This window comes from Rhinolophus sinicus, chromosome 18 (assembly GCF_057876585.1).
Source record: "Rhinolophus sinicus isolate RSI-liver-muscle chromosome 18, RSI-T2T, whole genome shotgun sequence".
NCBI lineage: Eukaryota > Metazoa > Chordata > Mammalia > Chiroptera > Rhinolophidae > Rhinolophus > Rhinolophus sinicus.
The window spans coordinates 66,821,962-66,845,996 of NC_142518.1; the positions used below are offsets into that span (position 1 = coordinate 66,821,962).

The following is a 24,035-nucleotide window of genomic DNA, read 5'->3' on the forward strand; positions in this document are numbered from 1 at the left end:
TGCGTCCCCCCGGCCAGGTGTTTCCGGTTCACGCACAATACGGAAGCGTGTTGGGTGCTGGACGCACGCGTCTTACGGAAGTGTGCCCTGGCGCACCGGAAGCCTCGGGAGAAGAGCGATGGCGGGTTTGACTGTGAGAGACCCTGCGGTGGATCGTTCTCTACGTTCAGTGTTCGGTGAGAGGAATTCGGTGGAACCAAGCATGGGGAAGGGACAGAAAGAGGCAGTGAGCGGCGAGGAACGCCCCCTGCATCTCATGAATCGACGCGGGAACCGGTGATGGGGCCGGCGTGCAGCTCTCCCTGCCTCTTGTGCGGCGGGCAAGCTGGTGGACTCGTGGGCAAAGGGATGCTCCCCTTACTCCGAGGTTTTGCAGCCCTACCACGATGTGGCTGAAGAAGTTAAACTAGCGTTCAACTTCTATGCGTTTCTCCTTTCACGAGCTTCAATTTTCTAGAAGCGAATGCGCATGGCAGCTGTCCCCTACTACTTCTCATCCCCTCTCCCAGAATACAGATTATGTGCTGGGATCCTTGTGTCCACTTCCCGCTTGCTCCTAACGACTTTCATCCTCTGCTTTTAGCCCGTAACATTTTAGTTCGTTAATAGTGGTAGCGGCAACCTGGCATCTTAAGGTGGATTGTAGATGAATGAATGAATGAACGATTAAGACCTCGTCGAAGAAATTTTAAAGAGGATCGAATCTATTCTAAGGAATCTTTTCAGCCGAAATAAGTTGTGTTTTTAAAGTATGTGTGGTGATTTTAAATCACTGTTTGGAAGGGACATGACAAAACACTTAAGAATAATTATTAAACATCTTCCACTACTTCCATGATCATTCTCCTTTGAGTGAATGTGTGTAGGGGGTGGAGGGGGAGTGATCCGGACATATGAGTCGGTTTTAAGAATTAAAATGTTGCTATTTTTAGTAGTTATTGATAATACTTGCAGCCCTTCAGGTAAATAGCAATGCCTAAGTATTTTTCACCAAAACTAAGGAAAATCCAACACTTGTCAGATCAGTCTGAGAATTGATAAAGGTGTTTAGGAATGTCTACACCTTTTGTGTTTAGTTTCAGTGGTTTATTTCTCTTGCAATTAAAGTTAGCAGACAAGAGTGAAATCTTGGAACTGGGATTGGAGCAGCACTGTATTTTGAGCAAGTTGTCACATTTTCTGATATAAATTGGTACTGTATTTTCTTAATAAAGATGTAGGTTACAAACTCAGAATTTTAATGTTATCTGTTTTCTTAGTGGGAAACATTCCATACGAGGCTACTGAAGAGCAATTAAAGGACATCTTTTCTGAAGTTGGACCTGTTGTTAGTTTCAGGTGAGGTTCCTTTTCACTACCTGGTGGGACTTTCTTTAAAATCATCACAAAATTTGGCCCTTAGTAATTATGACAAGGTTTATACTGGTGACTTTTCCTATGCATTCTCCTTTCTTTGTTTGTAACAGCTTCATTGTGATATAATTCACATACCATACAATTCCCATTCATTTTTACTAAAAGATAGATTTCTTTAAATGTATGTGGGTATGGGCAGGTGGCATTCAAAGTGCATGCCAGTTTCAAGTATGCCCAGGCTTTTACTGTCTGCTAGGCACTTTTGTGTTTCCCATGCACGTGTTCAGCTTCAGGGTCAGCCAGGTATGTGTAACTGGTTTGGGTTTTCTGCAGAATCTGCTGTATGTGCACACAGTCAAGCACAAAAATACGCTCTCTCCAACAAGGATTACAACCTCACGCTAGTGGAGCTGTGAGCATTCCCTACTCCACTGCCCCTGTAATTGTTACTTCTACAGACAACACTGCTAGGTGTAGGCTTTTCCCACCACACCAAATTGAGCAAGCCCCTTCACTAGTCACAGAGAAGTTACTGGTCCTTATGACCTGTCCTGCCCTGGAAAATCTTCTTGTCAACTGAGCTGGGGGAGGGATTCATTTTTAAAAAAAAATGTTTATGCATGTCAACAGTAATTGATAAAAAAAAAAAAGTGTTTAAAAAATATTTCAGTGAGTGATAAGGTTATTTGTCTTACAGTTGACCAAATTGGAATATGTCAATGTTAGCAGGAACCCTGTGTGTATGTAACATTTGTGCCTATACTTGGTTCTGCTCTCCAGGTTGGTATATGATAGGGAGACAGGAAAGCCAAAAGGTTATGGCTTCTGTGAATACCAAGACCAAGAGACGGCACTTAGTGCCATGCGAAACCTGAATGGGCGTGAATTCAGTGGGAGAGCACTTCGAGTAGACAATGCTGCCAGTGAAAAGAACAAAGAAGAGCTGAAGAGTGAGTATAAACCCAAGTTGTATGCAACACGAGTTAGTAAAGATGTAATAATGAAGATTTTCCATTTATGATACGTTTTAGCATCTGCTGAAATGGTTACCCACTCAGCTTCTTTACTTGACTCACCTGAGGTGTTTGCATTAGGGAAGTGTGTATCTTTGAGAAACAAGGTAAAGTTGACTTTAGAAGTCCTTCAGTTGCCAAGGAGTTGATTCCAGTTGAAGATGAGTTCAGGCTCACCAAGCGATTAATAGTGCTAACTATGTCGTTGGTGTTTGCCACTCCTGTAACTATGTTGCCAGATCTATATCTGGTGAGGATATTAGCATTCTTACGGCTTTTTTTTTTAATGAGGTTTATAGATCCAGGAATTCCATTTTGAAATTAGCATCTTTTTCTGTTTAAACCTTTTGTTTCTGAAATGGCTTATCAAAGAAAGTTAATGTGCCTAATCCCTAATTTAGGTTAACATTGTCCACCTATATGATCCTGGTCCCAGCTTTACTCTTGAGAACAGAAAATACATCCTGTCACTTTCCTCCACAGAAGTAAGAGACTTGGAAATCATTTATTTCTCAGCTCTAGAGAATTTAAAGTTATCAGTGGGTCCTTAAACAGCCCTGGAAAGTAGATACTTGAAATGATTTATCTCTTTATTTTGCCTCCTTAACTTTTTTGTACTTTCTTCCTAATCAGGTCTTGGCACTGGTGCCCCCGTCATTGAATCACCTTATGGAGAGACCATCAGTCCTGAGGATGCCCCTGAGTCCATTAGCAAAGCAGTTGCCAGTCTTCCACCAGAGCAGATGTTTGAGCTGATGAAACAAATGAAGGTGGGAGGGGGATTAAGTTATGAATAAATCCAATCACATCAAATTTTCAAGAGTTTGTTGATAAACTTAATGGAAATGATTTCCTGAGCTCAATAGAAGGCGTGCCTGTTGACCACCATTTCTTGCACCTTCAATATTCCATGTGTGCCTGGTGTGTTTTGTATTTCATGCAGAGAGCTTTCCATTTTTGTGCACAAACACCAACACCATCTGGTTGTGTTTCTGTGACCCATAGCTAACAGATGTAGATATTAAAATGTGGCTTTTTCCCTGAATGATAATGTGGTATTTGAAATGCCTCTTCTCTTGCCTGCCATGACCAAGATTGTGCTGTGCAAAAACCAGTGACAGCTTAAAAAGCCTCTGGAATATTACACTTCTCAGGTGGGAATGGCTCTAAATAACTGTCAATTTCTAAGTAATAAATATTAAACCCGATGATGAATCTGTTTATCTTCTCAGCTCTGTGTCCAGAATAGTCCCCAGGAAGCACGGAACATGTTACTCCAAAATCCTCAACTGGCTTATGCTTTGCTACAAGCACAGGTAGTAATGAGAATTGTGGATCCAGAGATTGCTCTGGTGAGTACTTCTGGTTCTTTTATGGAAATGCCAGGGTAATGCATGAGTGGGGTAGGAACTACCTGATTGCTTTGTTAAACAGGCAGCTCATAGATTTGTCTTTTCACTTTGTAGAAAATTCTGCATCGCCAGACAAATATCCCAACGCTAATTGCAGGCAACCCGCAGCCAGTCCACAATGCTGGGCCTGCCACAGGATCCAGTGTGTCAATGAACCAGCAGAATCCTCAGGCCCCTCAGGCCCAGCCTTTGGTAGGGCTTTGCCCCTTAACATTTCCTTTATCTGTTTTAGAATGTCATTTTCATTTTAGGAGGATATATTGAAAGAAGAGTAGTCAGGAGCCAGAGATGATAATTTGAATTTCCAGGCATGAAAGCAGTTTCCAAGTTGCAGACTATTTGGCATCTGAATGAATATAGATCGGGTGCCAGGTTTGTAAAACAAAGAGATTCTGCCTGTATGCTAAGTTAATTTTTATAAGTTATAAAAATTTTTATAAGTTAATTTTGTGTGTATGTGCATGCGTGGCACTGTGGTTAACACTTTGTTTTTCCATATACACTGTTTCATTTAATAACAGTTGTATGAGTGTGGCACTCTTATTGTCTCCATTCTTACCAATGAAAAAAATAAAGCTAGCTTTCTAAGTGACACCAAAACCCTGAAGCCATAAAAGATCAGTACATTTGAAAATTGAAAAATTTTTCTATGGAGAAAAAGAAATAAACACCAAAGACAAATGACAGATTGGGGGAAAAGTATTTGCCATACACATGATGGACAACAGGCTGATTGCCTAAGAGCCCTCAATCATGTTCAGGAATGTTTATTGCCACATTATAAAGTGAAAAATTAGAAACATCCTAAATGTACATCAGCAGAAGAGTGGTGAAAATGTGCTATACTCTGTAACAGTTAAATAAACTACATGTGTCACCATGAATGACTTTAAAAAACATAATTCTATACAGCAGTTAAGATGAACTAGGATATGTAGTATCAACACAGATAACTTAAAGACAATACCATACGGAAGTGAAAATAAGAATGTGGAAGCATTCCCAAAATATGGGAAATATGTGTCTGCATATGTCCCAAAAATATTTTGAATGAGTTGCAATGAATATGTTCAGTATGTAATGATTTACATAAAATTTCAAAACATCTATAAGAATTCTTAAGTGGTTGTCTAAAAGGGGGATATAGGGTGCAATTGGGGAAGACCACATGGGACGTTTTAATTGTATATATAATTTATTTCCTAAGCTGTGTGGTTAATTTTATTTTATATGTAAATCATATATCTGGAATTTTTCATAATAAAAAAGGACCTCCTATAAATTAGTAAGAAAATTACCAATAAGCCAGTAGAAAAGTATGCAATGGACATAAACAGTTCACAAAAGTGGAAATCCAAATATATGTTAAATATATGAAAAGTGTTCAACAACAAAACAAGATAAATACAAACAGAAAGTACAATAAACTACCATTTTTCACCTTTCAGATTGGCAGAGGCAAACAACTTGGATGGATCATACAAAGGTTTAAGACAGCGGCTGGCAAACAACTTCTGTAAATGGCCAGATAGTAAATATTTCTGGCTTTGCAGGCCGTGGAGTCTCTCCTAACTAGTCAATTCTGCAGTTGGAATTTGAAGTCAGCTACAGACAATACATAAACAAATGTGCGTAGTTACAGTCCAATAAAACTTTATGTATGAAACTAGGCAGTAAGCCAGATTTGGCCCATGGGCCATAGTTTGCTGACCCCTGCTCTAATTCAACAAATACTTTTTTGGAAATAGAAAGAAAATAAATTATGACCCTGAGAAGTTAACTGGTCCAAAAATAACAATTGCAAATGGCAAATTCAGGAACTGAACCTGGTTCTGTCTGACCTCATAGCCTGTTTTCTCTTAGCCACCTCACTATACAATTTTCTGTTCTAGAGTTTTGTGTTCTCTGAGAGTATATGTGATTTTTTTTTTTTATAACTTGGCTTTTATTCTTTCTTAATTGGGCTCTTTTCTATTCCAAGGGACTGCTCAGTTCTCTGGAGACTACACAGGTGAAAACATAACATTCCCTTTTGTTCCTGGAGCTTTTTTACTTTCTTTTTTTTTAAGTTGTGAAATGTATATTTATTCTGATACTTGTGATCAGTTGTACAATTTATCTAGGACAAATTACCAGATAAATTTTACACTGTTTTTTCAGGACTGGGGTTTTTCAATGACTTCAAATTTAAAAATCCTTTAAAACTTCAAAGTAGAAATCCTGTCTACTTTGCCATACATTTGCTTAAGCTCAGAAAGCCCCCTCTCCAAATCTTGCTGATAATCTGTGCCAGTATCAACAGGTTCTCCAGATGACTGTCACTTAGTACTACATGCTCTAATCTTGTCCACGAAGAGTTTCTGTGTAGATCAAGTTCCTTATTAAATGCCACTGCTGTAACACCAATATTCCTCCTCAAATGGACTGAGATTGCAGGCTGAATGACCGGAGACCCTGAAGAGCCTCTGAAATATCATAGTGATTCTGTTATTTGTACTCGGTCCCAAGCTGCCGTAGCCACTGCTGTCGCCGCCGTTCTACTTAGGCCCTGTTTTCGCCCCCACCCGCCTACCCCTCCTCCAGGAACTTTAATGTAGCATTAAAAAAAATTAACATTGCCCCCAAACCAGAATTATATCTGAGGACAGGGATGAGAAAAGATTGGTCAAATGAATTTTTTTTTCATGTTAAAAGTGCAGGCTGCCAGCAGTTTCTTTATTAAAAAGTCCCAGTCTCCTCTTTTTCTCCTTGGATTCAAGGCACTTTTTTTTCCGACTCTTATCACCAGGCCCCAGTCATGAAGTCAACAATAGGTGCTGCCTGCAGCCGCACCACACAGATAAGACGTGTCAGTCTCGACTTTTAGAATAGGGTCCATCTTAACCATGTTATAACCATGCTCTTCGCGTGTATTGTAACTTCTGTTCAAAGTGTTTTATGAATCTAATGCTGCATGAGATACACTCTGCAGAAAGGGTATTTGGTAGACTATTGGAGGGTGTCAATTTGAAGAGTTCTTTAAGGCCGTAAGCTATGTGTGTTGACTGCAGTTTTTCTCTTGGTCAGGGTGGAATGCATGTCAATGGCGCACCTCCTTTGATGCAAGCTTCTATGCAGGCTGGAGTCCCAGCACCAGGACAGATACCAGCCGCTGTAACAGGACCTGGCCCTGGTGCCTTAGCTCCTGGAGGTAGGTTTCATTTACAGCCTTCACTGTATTGGTATTTTGCTCAGGTTTTATTATAGCGAATGGGATAAATCTCGATATAAGACTAATACACAGCTAGGAAGTATATATCCTAAATGGAGGAAATAGTTGTTTTTTAATATACAAATCCTATATGTCTGATTACAAGAACAGGACAGTAAAGTGGAAAAGTACAGTAAAACCTCCAAATTAACGAAGGGAAAATTAGAATGAATGAAAACTAGACCAATCCAGTAAATACAGAGAAAAGGATATGACGTTGTAAAATAAGTAGTAATAAACGTAGAGTAAGATGGAAGGAATAGCATCTCATATAATGATTATTTTACTGAATGTGCATGGACTGAATTCTCCCATTAAAAGCCAGAGATTAAAAAGTACATGAAAAAAACACACAGAATACATGGTCATGTTTCTCCTTGTTATACTTAACAGACATAAAATTGCATTTCATAAAAATAATCAGACCAAAGAACAAAAGGAAAAGAGAATTTTAGAAACTATATTTTCACGGGAAGTGTATATATAGGAATTAATAGAGTATTGCTATTACACTTGTAGCTTTTTATCATTCAACAATCATAACTAAAAAAGTTATGGGTGAAATAGTGATCTCCATATGAAATGCCTGTATGAACACAAGTATATCAATATTGAAAGTTTTTGTGCAACGAACTTGCTTCTTGATAATTCATCTAATTTAGGTTAGATCGACTAACACTACTCATGGGGGATAATTTAATCTAAATTGTTCTGTTTTATACAGAGCAAAGTTGACAAGGAATGGAAGAAGGGATTTTTAAAGAAATTCCAGCAAACTCAAAATTTTTATTTATCCTATAGAGTTATAGTTAAATTATCTTTCGGTGAAAGAAATAGAGTCTGTAATTTATACGTTTTTGAGCTGTAGGTGAGTAGTTTATCATAAAATATCACAATTTGTAATGCGGGCCTACTACACATGACAAGTATACAAGCTAGGACATATGCAGCTCATTACATGAGTTGAAAAACACATGAATACCCTGTTCAGTGAGACAAGTGCACTGATCACTCACTTGGATGTCACAGCAATGCCAGATTGCTATAAAAGCTTCTAAGTGTCTGCTCTCCATTTCTATACTTACATTGTCATGAACTGTTAACACACAGAGCATGGATCAACAATGTCTGTGAACCACAATTTGAGTAGCATTTGTGTTAGTGGACAAAAAATAAGTAAGGGCATTAAGGATAAAATAGTGGAACCAATAAGCCTGATTTACTATATAGAGGGCACCTTGTATCTCTTGACTAGAGAATGCACTGCCCCCCACCAATGACTATGGAACAGTAAAAAGAAAAAAAAAATGACCACGTACTTAGCCATAAAATAAAAACAAATTTTAAAATATGGGTATTTTACAGGCTGTATTCACTGATTATAGGCCAGTAAAATTAGAAATAAGTAATTAAAAGGTGACTGAAAAAAACCTTCACTTAGAAAATTAAGGGACATACTCTAGGTAACCCTTGAATTAAAGAGGAAATAGAAAGACATTTATGAATTAACTACAAGAGAACAAAAAGTAGTACACTTCATACAAAAAAAGTACAGGAAATAGTGAAAGCAGTACTTAAAGGAAAATGAATATCCTTGAATACCTATACTATTAAGGAATAAAGGACCTCGACTAGTTTTAAAGAATTAGAAAAATAATTTTTAATAAAGCTACCAAGAAGAGGAAATTAATACATATAAAAGCTGAAAGTAAGTGTAAAAGAAACTTAAAATAATTTAATTTTCAAGTGTTTTTTTGTGTTTGTACCATTTATACTTCTGAAGTTATTAAAACTTCACTTAAGGGGTGGGAGATGAAGGTAAGGGGGATCGAATATATGGTGATGGAAGGAGAACTGACTCTGGGTGATGAACACACAATGGGATTTATAGATGATGTAATACAGAATTGTACACCTGAAATCTATGTAATTTTACTAACAATTGTCACCCCAATAAATTTAATAAAATAAAATTTAAAACAAACAAACAAAAAAATACTTCACTTAAGATTTTTGAGGTACCCTGTACAAAGCTTTGACAGTTGATGAGAAGGCGGAATAACCCATTAGGAAAGTAGGCAAAGAAATTGAGTAGGGAAGGCAGCGCAGTGGCTCAGGTGGTTGGAGTGCTGTGCTCCTAACACCAAGGTTGCCAGTTCAATTCCCACATGGGTCTGTGAGCTGCGCCCTCTACAGTTAAGATTGTGAACAACAGCTCGACCTGGAGCTGGGCAGCCTTGGGCTGCCGTGGGTGGTGACCGACTGCCTCAGCAGGGTGGAGGGGAGCACAAGGCTCATAATATCAGCATGGGCCAGGGAGCTGCATCCTACACAATTAGACTGAGAACAACGGCTTGAACTGGAGTTGGGGTGGAGGAGTAGGCACTTCATAGAAGTACAAATCCAAATGGCAACAAAAACAAATTCACTTATGGTCAGGAGGTTGAAAATTAAATAAGGACATTTCACTTTACTTAAACCCTTCAGACTAGCAAAAATTTCAAAGAGAGATAACACTTACTATTGGTGGGGAATGTTGGTGGGGAATGTGGTATAGATTCTGGGTGCAATTGTGAAGCTACTTTTAAGAAAGTAATCTCATATTAAAAACTCATATACACTTTGACCCACCAATTCCATTTCTGGGAAGCTAGCCCATACAAGGAAAGCACTGCTATGTGAGTGTATAATATGAGAAATGATGCCCATAATCTCTTCTACTACCAATTTCTTCAAATCCTAAATCTTTGTATTGTTTTGGTGAGTAGTCTAAATAAATCATAGAATGTTATGGCTAGAAGAGAGCTTTGAAATCAGTTAGACCTATGGTTCTCAAACTTTGGTGTGCATTAGAATCACATAAGGGGTTTAATAAAACACAGATTGCTGGTCCCCATCCCCAGACTTTCTAATTCAGCAGGTCTGAGGTAGGGTACTGAGAATTTGCAGTTCTAACAAGTCCCTGGTGATGCTAACACTTGGTCTGAGGACCATGTTCTAAGAACCACTGGTTTAAGCCAGCTCCTTCACATTACAGATGAGGAAGCCTGGAAATATGTTAATTTTATCAGATCACTTGCTCAAAATGACAATTACTTAGTAGCAGGGGTAGAGATAGCACAGATTCAGGTTTTTTATCCATGACTCTTTGATGCCTGGCATGTTAAAATGGAATGGAAGTGAATGTGAACTGTACTTTGATAGTTTAGGTAAGTATTAATGACTGCAAACAGTTCAGCTTGTCTTTTCTCCCCACTCACAGCATATATTGTTCCTTTGAGGAAAAGAGAATTATTGCTTTGTGGAAAGGGCCAGACGAGGACTTGTGGTACATGATTATTCTTTATGGAGCAGTCATCATACCTTGACTGGTTAGAATAAACCAGTGCTTCTCAACTCTGTAAGACCCAGCGGTCTCTCTTCATAACAAGTAGTTTGCAGTGACTCTTTACTATCCGGAAAGGAAATGCACAGATGATAGAAGCTACTAAACATGATTTCCAAAAAAATCAGTATAATGCCCTAACTATAGCATAAAGGGTAAGTAAAAGGAAATCAATTTATAATAAAAAGTATTTTTTATTATGCAAGTGTTTAGGCACAACTGCACTAGAAAACAAAAGATAGGAATCAGATGCTTGCACCTATACCACAAATGTAAAAGCTACAAATGTAGACAGATATAGGTATTTTTTTTGGCAACTCAAATAACACAACTGTTGACATCAGTGAAAGTTTACAAGACGGTAATTCTTAATTTTGTGGGTCTATCTCATACATTGTAGGACATCTATTATCCCTGTTGGGTTCTCATTAAACGCCAGAGTTTTTTATTTTTTTTTAATTATTTATGTCTTGTTTTTTTAGTTACAGTTGATATTCAGTATTATTTTATATTAGTTTTAGGTGTGCAGCGTAGCAGTAGGACATTTATGTAATTTATGCAGTGATCCCCCCTATTAGTCTAGTACCCACCTGGCACTATACAGAATTGTTGCAACATTATTGACTATGTTTCCTATGCTGTACTTTACATCCCCGTGACAATTTTGCACTTTGTCATCCCTCCACTTTTTTCACTGAACTCCCCAGCTCCGCTCTGGCAACCATCCGTTTGCTCTCTGTATCTATGAATCTGTTTCTGTTTTATTTATTCATTTATTTTGTTCTTTAGATTCCACATGTAAGTAAGATCATATGGTACCCGTCTTTCTTTGTCTGACTTATTTCACTTAGCGTAATACTTCTAGATCCATCCATGTTGTCACAAATTATAAGATTTCATTCTTTTTTATGGCCAAGTAATATTCCACTGTATATATGTACCACATCTTCTTTATGCAATCGTCCATTGATGGGCACTTGGGTTGCTTCCATGTCTTGGCTATTATAAATAGTGTTGCAATGAACAGAGGGGTGCATATATCTTTTTGAATAGTCATTAAACACCACCTTTGCCCTCACAAATCTTTGTCACAACCAAAACAGTATACCCACACATTACCAAATACCCTGTGAATATTACTGTGAGAGGAGTTACATGGGTAAGTGCCATTGTTCTCCTGTATTACAGAAGAACTTCCTGCCAAGGTATTGATAACCAATGAGATTAAGTATTCTTATAATGCACTTTTCTGTCACTGAAGTCTAAAGTGTACTAACAAATTCCATCTTCTGTATAACTGCATTGTTTGATGGTAGTTATTTTCCTGGTAGGTTTCTGCTTATAGGGCAGAAAAAGGAAATTTGTTAATTCCGCCATTATCGCAATTTTGTTTCCAGCGGTCCTAATTTATGTTTTCTTTCTGGCCCTTTGTCTTCCAGGAGGAATGCAGGCCCAGGTTGGAATGCCAGGAAGTGGACCAGTGTCCATGGAACGGGGACAAGGTAAATAAATAGTAATGTCTGATTAATGTGGACTGGATTGGAAATGTTCTATACCTGCACTAAGATGGCAATGTGGCAGCCACTAACCACATACAGCTATTTGAATGTTAAAGTAATTAAGTTAGCTAAAATCTAAAATTCAGTTCCTCATTCACACTAGCCACGTTACGAGTGCTCAATGGCCACATGTGGCCAGTGGATACCCTACTGGATATTGCAAATATAGAACATTTCTATCATTGCAGAAAATTCTGTTGGACACCACTGGTCTAGACTTTCCATCTAGTGATTCAAAGCCCAGGTCTGCAAGAACTGATGACAAAGCAAATGGATTCTTTGTTTCCATTTAATTTACATCACCTTTTCCTGATAGTCTAATGATTCTGCTGACATGTTTGCTCTCCCTCTATGAATATCTATTGACTGAGTAAGGAATTTTAATAATGAGCAAGTAATATGCAGCCAGTTATATAGAAGACTACATTGAAACCCCAGAGAAAACTGGGAGGGGATCAAAGATCTATGAAGCCTATTTGATGGATGAATGTTATACTGTGCCAGTAACACTGGATACCACAGTAGCAACTGCTCAAAAATTTCCAGGGTATTTCTCTATGTTATTGGAGTTTGAAGAAAAAGAAAGTGCAGTGGTTCAGTTAAAATTGACGTTAGGAGGAGAGAGAGTGAGAAAACAGGAGGAACTAACCATAAAACAGTGCATGCTATAGGCCAGGCACTTGGATTTTCATAAACAATCTTGTGAGTTAAGGGGCAGCGCCTCAAGTTTTCAGATAAAGAAATGGAAGCCGAGTTTTAAGTTACTTACTCAAGGGGACATGGTAAAAATACCAATATCTGAGTAGCAGGGACTGGACTTGGTGCACTCATCTTCTTTTCCATCTAGTAGGTGGCAGAGCTAAAATTCCGAAGTCTCTGATTCTAGAATCTATCCTCTTTTTGTCAATCCACACTGCCTATATTAACTTCCAAAAATATTCTGCAGTGTCTCCTTTTCTTATTCATTATGTCCTTGTGATGAAAAAGAACAACTTTGGACACACAGAGAGAAGCTTAAGTTACTTCTTCTTAGCACACGGCCTGTAAGTGAAACTTATTTTTTAAGCAAAATATTAAGAAATAGGCATATGTACTGTACTCTTTGTCTATAGTTTGTACACTGGGGTTAGTTACTGAAGTGACAGACTAATAATCTTGTCAGATGGTTGACAGTGGGACAAGCTCTTGACTAAATACCTCATCTGAGCAGCCCATGCTTTTATGCTATTGTGCCCCACCCCTTGGCTAATCAGTAGATTGTGTATTACCCCAAAGTATTTTTGCAGTAGTGAGAAGGAATTGGGGTTTCAGTCATACTTTTACCTCTCCCCAAGTCATCAGTCAGGCTAGAGCTATTTAATATACAGGGGTCTGACAATTAAGTTTGCAAACTCATCATAGAAAAAGTGCTACAATATCTCATTGCTGAATATCACTATGGTTACCTTCAAAGTACTCCCCTGGGGAAGCTATGCACCGACGCCAACCCCTAGTCCACCCTTCAAAGCAATTTCGGAACTCTTTTTCTGGAATGGCCATCAGAGTTGTCATCGTATTACACTTGATGTCCCGAATGTCATCCAAATGTCTTCCTTTCAATATTTCCTTGATCTTTGGGTAAAGAAAGAAGTAATTGGGGGTCAGATCAGGTGAGTAGGGAGAGTGTTCCAATACAGTTATTTGTTTACTGGCTAAAAACTCCCTCACAGACAGTGCCGGGTGAGCTGGTACATTGTTGTGATGCAAGAGCCAGGGATTGTTGGCAAAAAGTTCAGGTCATCGAACTTTTTCGCACAGCCTTTTCAGCACTTCCAAATAGTAAATGTGGTTAACTGTCCAGTTGGTACAAATTCATAATAATCCCTCTGATATCAGAAAAGTTAGCAACATCATTGCAGCAAGTTCGCAAACTTAATTGTCAGACATCTTTCCTGCTGTAGTTATCTTCATCCTCCTGGTCAAAAGTTAACAAAGGGAAATGACTCAAGTTTTGAAGGTATATCAAGGCTGTCTTCATGAGGAGACAAAGTGAGATGAGTTTCCTTTTATAGTTTTCCTTCAGTACCCAGCAGAGGAAGCAAGAATCTTTCCCTTTATACTTAGTTTGTCTTTTTTTTCCGCCCTGGAATGCTTGCTTCTTTTGCACATTTGTAATGGAGAAAGGAGACAGTGATATGTTTAAGAAGATACTTCCTCTTGCCTTGTGCCACCTTTGTCTAGTATTGGTGCCCTTGTCATCGCATTAATCTTTGTTTGCTGTTGTCGTGATTATTTATTATCAAAGACTCGCAGTAGTGGAGTATTTCTTGAGGAGTGATACTCTCTCGTTGTCTAAAGTCCATTCACTGCATTTCCCCATTTGACACTTTTTGATAGCAGAAATTGTTATGCTTTAAAATATGGCAAAATAGTAACTGTTATGGGCCTCTCCAGAATAAATTTTGCCTTCCAGATGCAGTATAATTTCTTTGATTTTTCCTTATGTCATATGTCTGTTTTTTACCTAACTAGAGATTCAGAACCATCCTTTCAACATTTTGTTTCTTTTTCTAATGGTATCATAAGGAGATTTAGGGGGAATCAGGGGCAGAGGTGAAAATTGAAAGTAGTTGGTTATTCCTGCCCAAATAAAATCAGTGGCCCAACTGTTTCAGCTTAGGAAGCAATCTCATCAAAGCAGAAGAACTTCAGATCCCAAAGAAACTAGTATAGTTTAGGAAGATTTTGTAGCCTGGGGCAATCTAATGAACTCTTGGCTTCTTAACGTACGTGTATAAATTTCCAATGTCTGTACGCGTATGTTTCTGCATGTGTGTGCAAGCTATTTTAAGTGTCTGCTCTTTCTCCTTTTGAACTTACTGCTCACCTAGGAACACTACAGCACTCGCCCGTGGGACCTGCCGGGCCTGCATCAATTGAGCGAGTTCAAGGTACCCATTGTGTCTGCAGGTTTCCTTTTGCCTGTGGTGTTCAGGGTGGGACGTTGGAAGGACAAGGGCTGCTTGGCAGTCATCCTCACTGTCAGAACCCAGAAAGATAGTGTTTTGGGTTTTTGTTTTTTAATTTTTTCCTGTTGGGGGCCACAAGCCTAAGATTGATCATCTCACACAGGGCAGAGAACATGGATGATACGGGGGTCTGTCCAAGGTTGTACTCCCTCCCATCTGGTGTCAGGAAGCTTGGATGAAATAGCAGAGTGTAAGGAGACAGCAGGTTCTGGCAGAGCCATGGCAGTGTTCACATATGCCAAGAGCCTACCTCTCTTTTGTGACTCTGGTCCTTGAACTAAGATTAATTATAAGGAGAACCAGGAGCATAAGTTTCTTCAGGTTGCAGTGCTAGTCTTGGGCACATTCCTCCCCAGTTTGCTCTTCTGTATAATTCCATCCATACCTCTGACATGGCACAGACTCTGCCTACACTGTTCTTGAGCTGCAAGAGGAGTCTGCTATGGTGAGGTTTCACCCACTGTAAGGCTTCTGAATTATGTTGTCAATGGTCTATAGAGTCATTTCTGGTTTCCTTCTGTGTCCTTCACAGCAGTAACTCCCCATTTGTTTCCCCGTCAGTGCCAATGCAAGACCCCAGAGCAGCTATGCAGCGTGGGCCCTTGCCTGCCAACGTCCCAACTCCTCGCGGTTTGTTAGGAGACGCTCCCAATGACCCACGTGGAGGCACTTTACTTTCTGTAACTGGAGAAGTAGAGCCTAGGTAAGCAGTGACATAGAAGGAAAAGCTTAGAGGAATCACAGTTTTCCCTTGCTTTGAGAACAAAGTCTTTCCATACCAGTTGTATCTGTAGGCTGCTGTCCAAAACTAAGCACCTCTCCTTGGGCAGAACTGTGTAATTGAGTCTGTCATTTTGAACGATGGCTACTCCATCTTCAGAAATTGGAAAGTCTAGCACACATACCTGAACAGGAAAAACTCATATTGCTTATTGGTAATAGTCATATTAATCATGGCAACAATAGTAGTTGATATTCATGGTGATTGTGCCTCTGACTCTGCTCTGAATACTTTACTTAGATCATCTGATTAAATCCACACAACAGCCCTGTAAGATTGATACTAATATCAGTACCATTTTATAGATGAAGAAACCAAGGCATAGAGAACTTAAGTAAGTGTGCCCAAGATCACACAGCTAATAAGTGATGGAGCCTATATTTGAACCCATACGGTAATCATGTCCTGAAGCACTATACTGCATACTCATTATATATAATGGATATCCATTAATCCCTCCTTAATTATAAGTGCCCTAACCAAATATGAAATTCTAAAATATGTTGATTTACATCTCCATAGCTTTTCTTCAACCTGTTTGATGTTATTCTCTTAGCATTTATAGACTGATGTTTGCATCATTTCTTTATCTGATTTTTACTTAACTGATCCTCTGGCTGACACTTTTATCTTGTTGTTTTGTTCTGTTTTAAAATATAACGTGTTTTTCCATCTGTAGAGGTTACCTGGGACCACCTCATCAGGGCCCACCCATGCACCATGTCCCTGGCCATGACGGCCGTGGCCCACCCCCACATGAGATGAGGGGAGGACCATTAGCCGAGCCCAGACCTCTAATGGCAGAGCCAAGAGGACCCATGCTAGATCAGAGGGGTCCACCCTTGGATGGCAGAGGTAAGGGTAGACCACGTCACAAGACCGACTGGTAATGGCGAGCTGATGATAAACTTGACTGTTAGGCGCTAATCTAGGATACAGAATGCTGGGGTGATAGGGTTGGTAAGTATTTTTAAGGTTTATCTGCAAATCTGAGAAATTGGGGAGGAGAAATAGTCTTACGTAGTTAGGGGGAGATGTGACTAAAGGAACAGATTTCTCTCTTTCTTGGGTTGTTGGTTCTTTTTGCAGTAAAGGTGAATAGGTACACAGTAGTTTTCTTGCGCCTTGTTTTATAGGTGGAAGAGATCCTAGAAGCATGGAGGCACGAGCCATGGAGGCACGAGCCATGGAGGCAAGAGGATTAGATGCTAGAGGATTGGAGGCCCGTGCAATGGAAGCCCGTGCAATGGAGGCCCGTGCAATGGAGGCCCGTGCAATGGAGGCCCGTGCAATGGAAGTCAGAGGGATGGAGGCGCGAAGTATGGATGCAAGGGGCCCTGTCCCTGGTCCTAGAGGCCCTATACCTAGTGGAATCCAGGGTCCCAGTCCAATGAACATGGGGGCAGTTGGCCCCCAGGGGTCCAGACAGGTATGTGAAATACTTCTAGCTTCTATGTGAAATCTTGATCTATTGAGGAATTTATTATTGAGCCTGATTATTACTGCTTTCTGATTTGGGCTATTTCTCAGTTTGTTAGAAAGGGAAGATTAGAATCTCCCTTCCTTTGCTTTCTCTGTCACTTAGGGTGGTGATTTTCTGGCGACCAAGATTGTAATCCAAAAGAGCAACCTTGTCTCACTATTTCAGGAGCTCTTCCATTCAGAGAAGAGGCCCTGGAAATTCAGGAGGTAGTATATCCGTAGAATCTAGGCATGGGTCATTTGAAAGTCTCCCACAAGCTATTCTAAAGTACAACACTAAGAGCCACTTGCATTACAGCATGTGAAGAGCACTTAGTGGTCGTTTGGATAATCTTAGGTTTGTATAAACCTATTTTAATTTACTTTGATTGCATAGCCTCAGTGAACAGTGGAGTATGAAAGGCAATTTACTAATGCTAACCTTAAAACCCATGGGACTGAATTTTTATCTCTGCTTTCTCTTTGTTTACCTCTCTCCATCTATGAGTATATGGTAGTCTCTGATTATTTTTGTGTTGTCACCACCTCCCTCTTCACCCCCAATTTGTTATGGGGAGGTGGTGTATGCATTTCTTCCCTGAGTTTTTATATGCTAGAACCTTCATCTCCCTCGACCCCCTCCACCTTCCTTTTTCCTGTATGTGTCTTTCTCCTTCCTATACTTCTGTCTCTTTCCTCTTCCATATGCTTCTGTGCCTTCCTCCCCATGTTTGAATGTGTGTGTGTGTGTGTGTGTGTGTGTGTGTGAGAGAGAGAGAGAGAGAGAGAGAGAGAGAGAGAGAGAATGTGAGAGCTAAAATGGAACATGTCAATTTTCCAGTTCTTTCATTTTGTAAGTTTGGAAACTGAGACCCAAGAATTCAGTTGACTTAATCTAAATTCACACAACTGAAAAGTGGCAGAGCAAGGAATAGGATCCACTGTTTTTTCCATTGTACTGTTATCTGCATGTTGTATATGTGTACAGATGTGTCTACCGCCCCCTCTTTAATATGAAATCTGAGCATATTGTTTCTGGTATGTGTAGAAGAAATCTCTGTTGTTTTTCAAGTTGTGCTTTAAAAAAAAATGTGTTCATGGACCTTGATGTTTATTGTGCCCTCTATGGTCAGTAGCCTCATAGAAATGGTTTTTGTGCATTCAGTCATTCGACAAATATTTATTGACCACCTACTATGTACCAGACAGAGCTATATGTACTAGGATGTAGCAGTGTGAACAAAACGAAGTCCCTGCCCCATTAGGCTCGTGTTCTAGTTGGAGAGGCAAACAAGAAATAACTACATGATGTGCTTATATAAATCTGTTGATAATTCTGTGGAGAAAGATATTGAAAAGAATGGTTGGAAGACCACTTCTGGATAATATCTTGCTCCTTTATCTCTGCTAGTGCTTGAACTGATTACTATGTAATATTAGATTTATATAGTTTTCATTAGTAGATTCTATACAGCTAATTAGATCTGAGGTAGAAAAAAATAAAAAAAAATTATCTTCAAACCTTTTAAAAATTGTCTAAATCAGTGTTTACTTATAAATAAATATATAAAATACATTCACTCATATATAATAGATACACAATAAGAATCTTACTTTCTCCCCTGTACCAATCTTCCCTGTGACCCATCTCCTATAGGTAATTGTCACTAGATTTTTTTTATGTATCCTTCTAGCAAATAAGAATATATATTCTTATTTGTTTCAAATATGAATATACATATACTCTTATATTTCCCTCCTCTAACTCTTCTGGACCTTGGTTTTTTACTTAACAGTATATCCTTAATAATTTTAAATCAGATTTTAAAATTAACTCCAGTGCACCTAAGTTGGAAATTGGTCGGTAAAAGGCTTATTAGCGATTATATAACTTATTCAAACAGGGACATGTTTGACAGTGAAAATGCTATTGGTAATTACTCTGGGACAAAAGCATAAACTGGGACTGTCTTAGGCAAACCTAGATGTGTGATCACCCATATTACTACTTGTCTGCCTAGAACAGGTGCTCCTGGAAACTTTAAATGGCAATTAGTGGATGGTCAGATCACATTGCAGTACTTCAAATTAGTATTGAGTGAAGTTTCAAAAAGGTTCTTCTCAGAGATGTTTCCAATCCGTAACAGATTTTGAAAGTTCAGACCAGTCTCTGGATTCAGTATTAATAAAGAACAGAAAGTGATAATATTCTAGCAATCTGTACAAAGCTGTACTCATCATGTATCATCTCTGGTGTCTTTGGGAAATGAGCAATACATGTAAGTGAATGTTTCAGGTAATAGGAATATTCTACCAAGTTTTTAAACTACTTGAGTGAAAAATAATTTAGAAAGTGTATATGCTTCCTTCCCTTCTTAAACAGGATATACAAAATTATTCTAATCCTTTTGATTACTCAAGGCCTTCATTACATGTACCCATTATTGTATATGTATGATAGAAATAGAAAACACAGTTATCTCCTGTTTAGCTTCTGGTTCCTTCACCATCAGGCTGTCACCTGGCTCCTCCCATTTCTGTCATGGTGTCTGCTTCTAAGGGTCTGTCGACATTTCTTTTATGCTTCGTTGCTTCTAATATGCTGGGGAAGCAGGTAACATGTTTATTAACAGTTTGTGTTTAATAAGAATACCTAAGCTCTGGGTGAATGCCTCAGTGTGAACATAACTCCAGCACAGGGACCTTTTAATACTTATTCTCAGTGCTTTGAGGCCTTTTCTTGGGTTCTGGTAGTCTTCCCAAAGGTTGAACTCACTGAAGATCTTAAATACCAATAGGTATGATATAACTGCACTTTGTTCATTTAATTCAGGTCAGTCATATTTCTTGGTCTGTCTTTAGCAGAAAGCATCTGCTGTATATTCGCTGGAAATTACAAAAAGCAAATGTTGGGCTAATGGCAGTCTTCTTCCCAGAGGCCTTCCCATCTCTTTTCTGCCTCTGCTGGCTTTATCATCTCTGCCTTACTTGTGGGATAGGCCCTTTGGGATGAACCACCTGTGTCTAATTGAACCAGAGGTAGGCGGTGTCCCTGTGAATGGAGTTTCCCCATGGACCAGCACACATTATCTTTAGACTGTCGGTTTCCACTGAGCACTAGTTTCCTGGATGCTCTCAGTTTTCTCTGTGCTCACGTGGCTAAATTTTAGTTGATTTGATGGTATCCTGTTGTGCGGTGGTATTTGTTGATGATGCTGGAGCTGTGGTAAGCAGATGTGTCTAACTTGCTCGTTGGCCTCTGCCTACATCCTTCCTTCTGCCATTGCTAGCACTGGGAACTGATCTTCATAGTCATTAATTTGCTTCTGTTACATCCATAATCAGATCCTGTTTTTCACATTGCTGTTACTGGATTCTGGTTACCTAGATGACAAGTTCCGAAATCTCTCCTCTCTTTGTGCACATAGGTCCCAGTCATGCAGGGTACAGGGATGCAAGGAGCAAGCATCCAGGGTGGAGGCCAGCCTGGTGGCTTTAGTCCTGGCCAGAACCAGGTCACCCCACAAGACCATGAGAAGGTAAGCAGTGCTGACTGCCTCCATATGCTGTCTTCCTCTTTTTAGTTACCATGTACAAGTCCTGGGTTTTCGGAGTCCCTTTGGAAATGACATTTACTCTTAGAACTCTTGATGTTCTTGTTACCTGAAAATTTGTGGGCCGGTCCTAAAATCCTTAAATGGATGTATGTAAATGGCAGCTTATCTTACATTTCAGGCTTATCTGCCAATAGCAGTTTTTTTGTGCAGGCCCGATTTACCTGACAATCCAAATCCCTTCCTTCCCTTTTCTACCTTATCCCTGAAAACAGTAGCAGATTCCCCACGAATATCTTTCTGTTTCTATATTTTACCATTTTGGGAAGCTTATGTCTGATGAAAAGGCTGAAACTTGTAAAAAGGAGAGACTTTCAAAACAGGATTAAAAATTGAAGACTTCCCAGGGCTCACAGATACCAATTTAGTCTGCAAGAGCTTTGGGTTCATGATGGTGTCTGTTTTGAGTCTTCTAATCTTGGGTATTATTGTCCCTGAGCTTTTTAGTGTGGCTTTTCTCACCAGCTGCTTTTGGGTTTTTTGTGTGGTTTGGGTTGATTTGGTGGCGGGGGCTGTTTCCTATGTGTGAAATATCCGTCCTTTTTGGACAGAAGCTGATGTTGTTGTTTTTAGCTGCTGTCATGAAAACTTCCTACTTTTTTTTTCTCTGCACAGGCTGCTTTGATCATGCAGGTCCTTCAACTGACTGCAGACCAGATCGCCATGCTGCCTCCTGAGCAGAGGCAGAGTATCCTGATCTTAAAGGAACAGATACAGAAATCCACTGGAGCACCTTGAAAGGTGAGCAGACCCACCCCACCTGAGTGAAACAAGCTCCATGTGTATTTGGGGTATGTACTTTCAACCTCGGCCAACAAAACTGTCCTGATCTCAAGGCTCTAAGGCCTGCATTCCTTGGCTAGACTTTTCACCCTTCAGTCGCTCAGCCCTATCAGGATAGTGGAAGGCTACAGGGCATTTGTTGCATTAGTTGTCATCTTTTTTAACTTTTCCTTCCTAGTGGCAAAAGTAACATACAATCAGTTTAACAAAATTAATCAAAAACAAGAAAGTAAAAAGTTCAGGGTAAAAAGCACTGTATCCTCAATCTTGATCCCCAGACATAACTTCTAAAATAAAGTTTAGTGTATATTCTTCCAGATAATCAGTTATTTTATTCCAAACTGTCCCATATAAATGGAAAAAAATACAAAGCATTTTAGTAAAATGTATTAATGTTTTAGTTCCCAGTATTTATTTTATATTGACTGTTTGGAGGTTGAAGTACTGTGGCGCATAATTAAGATCGTGGGTGTCCGCCGTCACCATCAGTTCCGATACATTTTACAGGTTGCTGTACGCTGCTGCCCTTGTCTTTCCTGCTCATCGGCCAGGTAAAAAGGATCATGATCATGTGACCTAACTAGATTACATGTATTGGTGTTTCTTTTAAAAAATTTCCCCCCAACATCTGTATTTCATAAACAATTGTTTCCCAAGAACACTTTACAAGTCACATTGTCCCAGTGTCAATTGGAACATCATATTTTGAATTTCTACTTTTCACCCCATTTGTATTATAATTTCCATCCATATAGTATCATATAATAGTGAACGCATTTACACTAATTAGCAGTCTTAACCAAATACATTGTATTTTAATCCGTATTTGTAATGTCCTTGAAGCATCCAAACCTGAAATATGCATCATATCTGTAATGGATGAATGGCTAGCTAGACTATCGGTATGACCAGCACTTTAACTTTTTAGTCCAAATACCCAACGCGTTCTGTGTTCCTCAGTAAAAGTATAGACTACTTATATTCAGAGGAACAGATAAAAAACAAACACTTCCTCTTTTACTTTTTCTAATTTATTTATGCCAGAGAAAGTATTCCCTACAATGTCAGGAAATGATTATTTTGGGGTAGTGGAGATAAAAATGTTTCAGAAAGTTCTTTCATTATGTATTCTTGCTTATATCTCATATCAGAGACTTGCACATAAACCACAGGGTAAGGTTTTTATTTTATCTTTTATTTTGAAATAATTGTAAATTCACAGGTAGTTGGGAAAATAGTACCAAGAGCCTCTTGTACCCTTCCCCCAATGATAACATCTTGAGAAGCTGTTGTACGATACCTTTTTGGATTGTAGTAGAAAACCAATAAATTGACATTGGTACATTACTGCTAACTAGACTACAGACCTTACTCAGTTTTCACCATTCTTTAAAACTACATTAATGTGTGTGTGTGTGTGTGTGTGTGTGTGTGTGTGTGTGTATTGTGTGCATGCAGTTCTATGCAGTTTTACACAGGCAAAGTTTTAACGTGTATTTGCTAGTATCTGCATACTGTAGTCAAAATGTTGGCTCTCCATCCATCCTATACCTCGCTAGTTTTAATCCATCTCTACTGTCACTGACAGGTTTACATGCCATTACCATTAGATCACCAGTTCTCAGCCAGAAGCAGTTTTGCCCACTATAGGACATTTGGAAATGTCTGGAGACATTTTTGGTTGTCACAGCTTTAGGGACTATGGTGGGCTGCTGGCATTCAGTAGGTAGAGACCAGAGATGCTACTAAACATCCTGTAATGCACAGGACATCCCCCCATAACAAAGAGTTATCTGGTCCCAAATGTCTGTAGTGCTGAGGTTGAGAAACCTTGCTGTAAAGGATGATTACTTTGGGGAGGCAGGAGGCAGATACCTTGGGATTCTGCCCCTGGTGTTTGGCTCTTATGCATAGCCTCCCTCCCGCGCCTTTAATTTTTTTCCCCTGAGGTTTGGGGAAGAGAACTTTGTCTCCACTTCTAATGGCTTTCTCCCAACTTTTCCTTACAGGTTTTCAAAAATACCTGGCAACAAGTCTGGAAGTTAATTCCATAACTTGTTGAAATGTTACAAAAAGATGACTTCTACATCCTAACCCTTGAATGACTCAAATTGGTGCCAGGTGGAGGCCTCCCATCACCTTCTCTCAGAACGAAACCAGTTCATTCTGTTGTCTGAGTTTGTATACTTTCTGTGACTTGAAATAAACTTTGAACACAATTTTAGTATACTGCAAATTGATATACATGACCTTTTTGCTTTTAAAAAGCTGAATACCAAGGGTGAAACCTTAGATGTATTTTCTGCCCTTACCGCAGTATTGTACTTGGTTGTTACATTGCTGTAGCTCTGTTTTTCCTTTTAAGTTAACCATTTATTCTTCTTAATGATATTTGAGAATTTCTCAGAAACCA

General features: G+C 39.2%; 1 protein-coding gene across 6 annotated transcripts; it reads left to right on the forward strand.

Annotated features, from left to right (window-relative positions):
• The first annotated feature begins 55 nt into the window (after positions 1-55).
• Positions 56-23,841, forward strand: CSTF2 (cleavage stimulation factor subunit 2). 6 transcript variants are annotated; one of them, XM_019716664.2, is made up of 16 exons: positions 56-176; positions 1,260-1,338; positions 2,137-2,306; positions 3,003-3,139; positions 3,602-3,721; positions 3,836-3,973; positions 6,848-6,971; positions 11,856-11,918; positions 14,846-14,905; positions 15,545-15,686; positions 16,444-16,619; positions 16,901-17,193; positions 20,654-20,764; positions 21,455-21,580; positions 22,130-22,173; positions 23,632-23,841. In XM_019716664.2, exons 1-14 carry the CDS (start codon positions 119-121, stop codon positions 21,575-21,577), a joined length of 1,794 nt encoding a protein of 597 aa, XP_019572223.2. In that variant the 5' UTR covers positions 56-118; the 3' UTR covers positions 21,578-21,580; positions 22,130-22,173; positions 23,632-23,841. The 6 variants fall into 6 exon arrangements, with proteins under 6 accessions (XP_019572223.2, XP_019572220.2, XP_074179444.1 ...); XM_019716661.2 differs by lacking the exon at positions 22,130-22,173; XM_074323343.1 differs by lacking the exon at positions 14,846-14,905.
• The last annotated feature ends 194 nt before the right edge of the window (positions 23,842-24,035 follow it).

Excerpts from the sequence above, each read along its gene's own strand:
- CSTF2 (XM_088795310.1), top strand. The coding sequence starts at position 119 with ATGGCGGGTTTGACTGTGAGAGACCCTGCGGTGGATCGTTCTCTACGT. Across the intron at positions 3,140-3,601 it reads AGCTGATGAAACAAATGAAG|CTCTGTGTCCAGAATAGTCC; the intron begins GTGGGAGGGGGA and ends TTATCTTCTCAG. Across the intron at positions 3,722-3,835 it reads TGGATCCAGAGATTGCTCTG|AAAATTCTGCATCGCCAGAC; the intron begins GTGAGTACTTCT and ends TTCACTTTGTAG.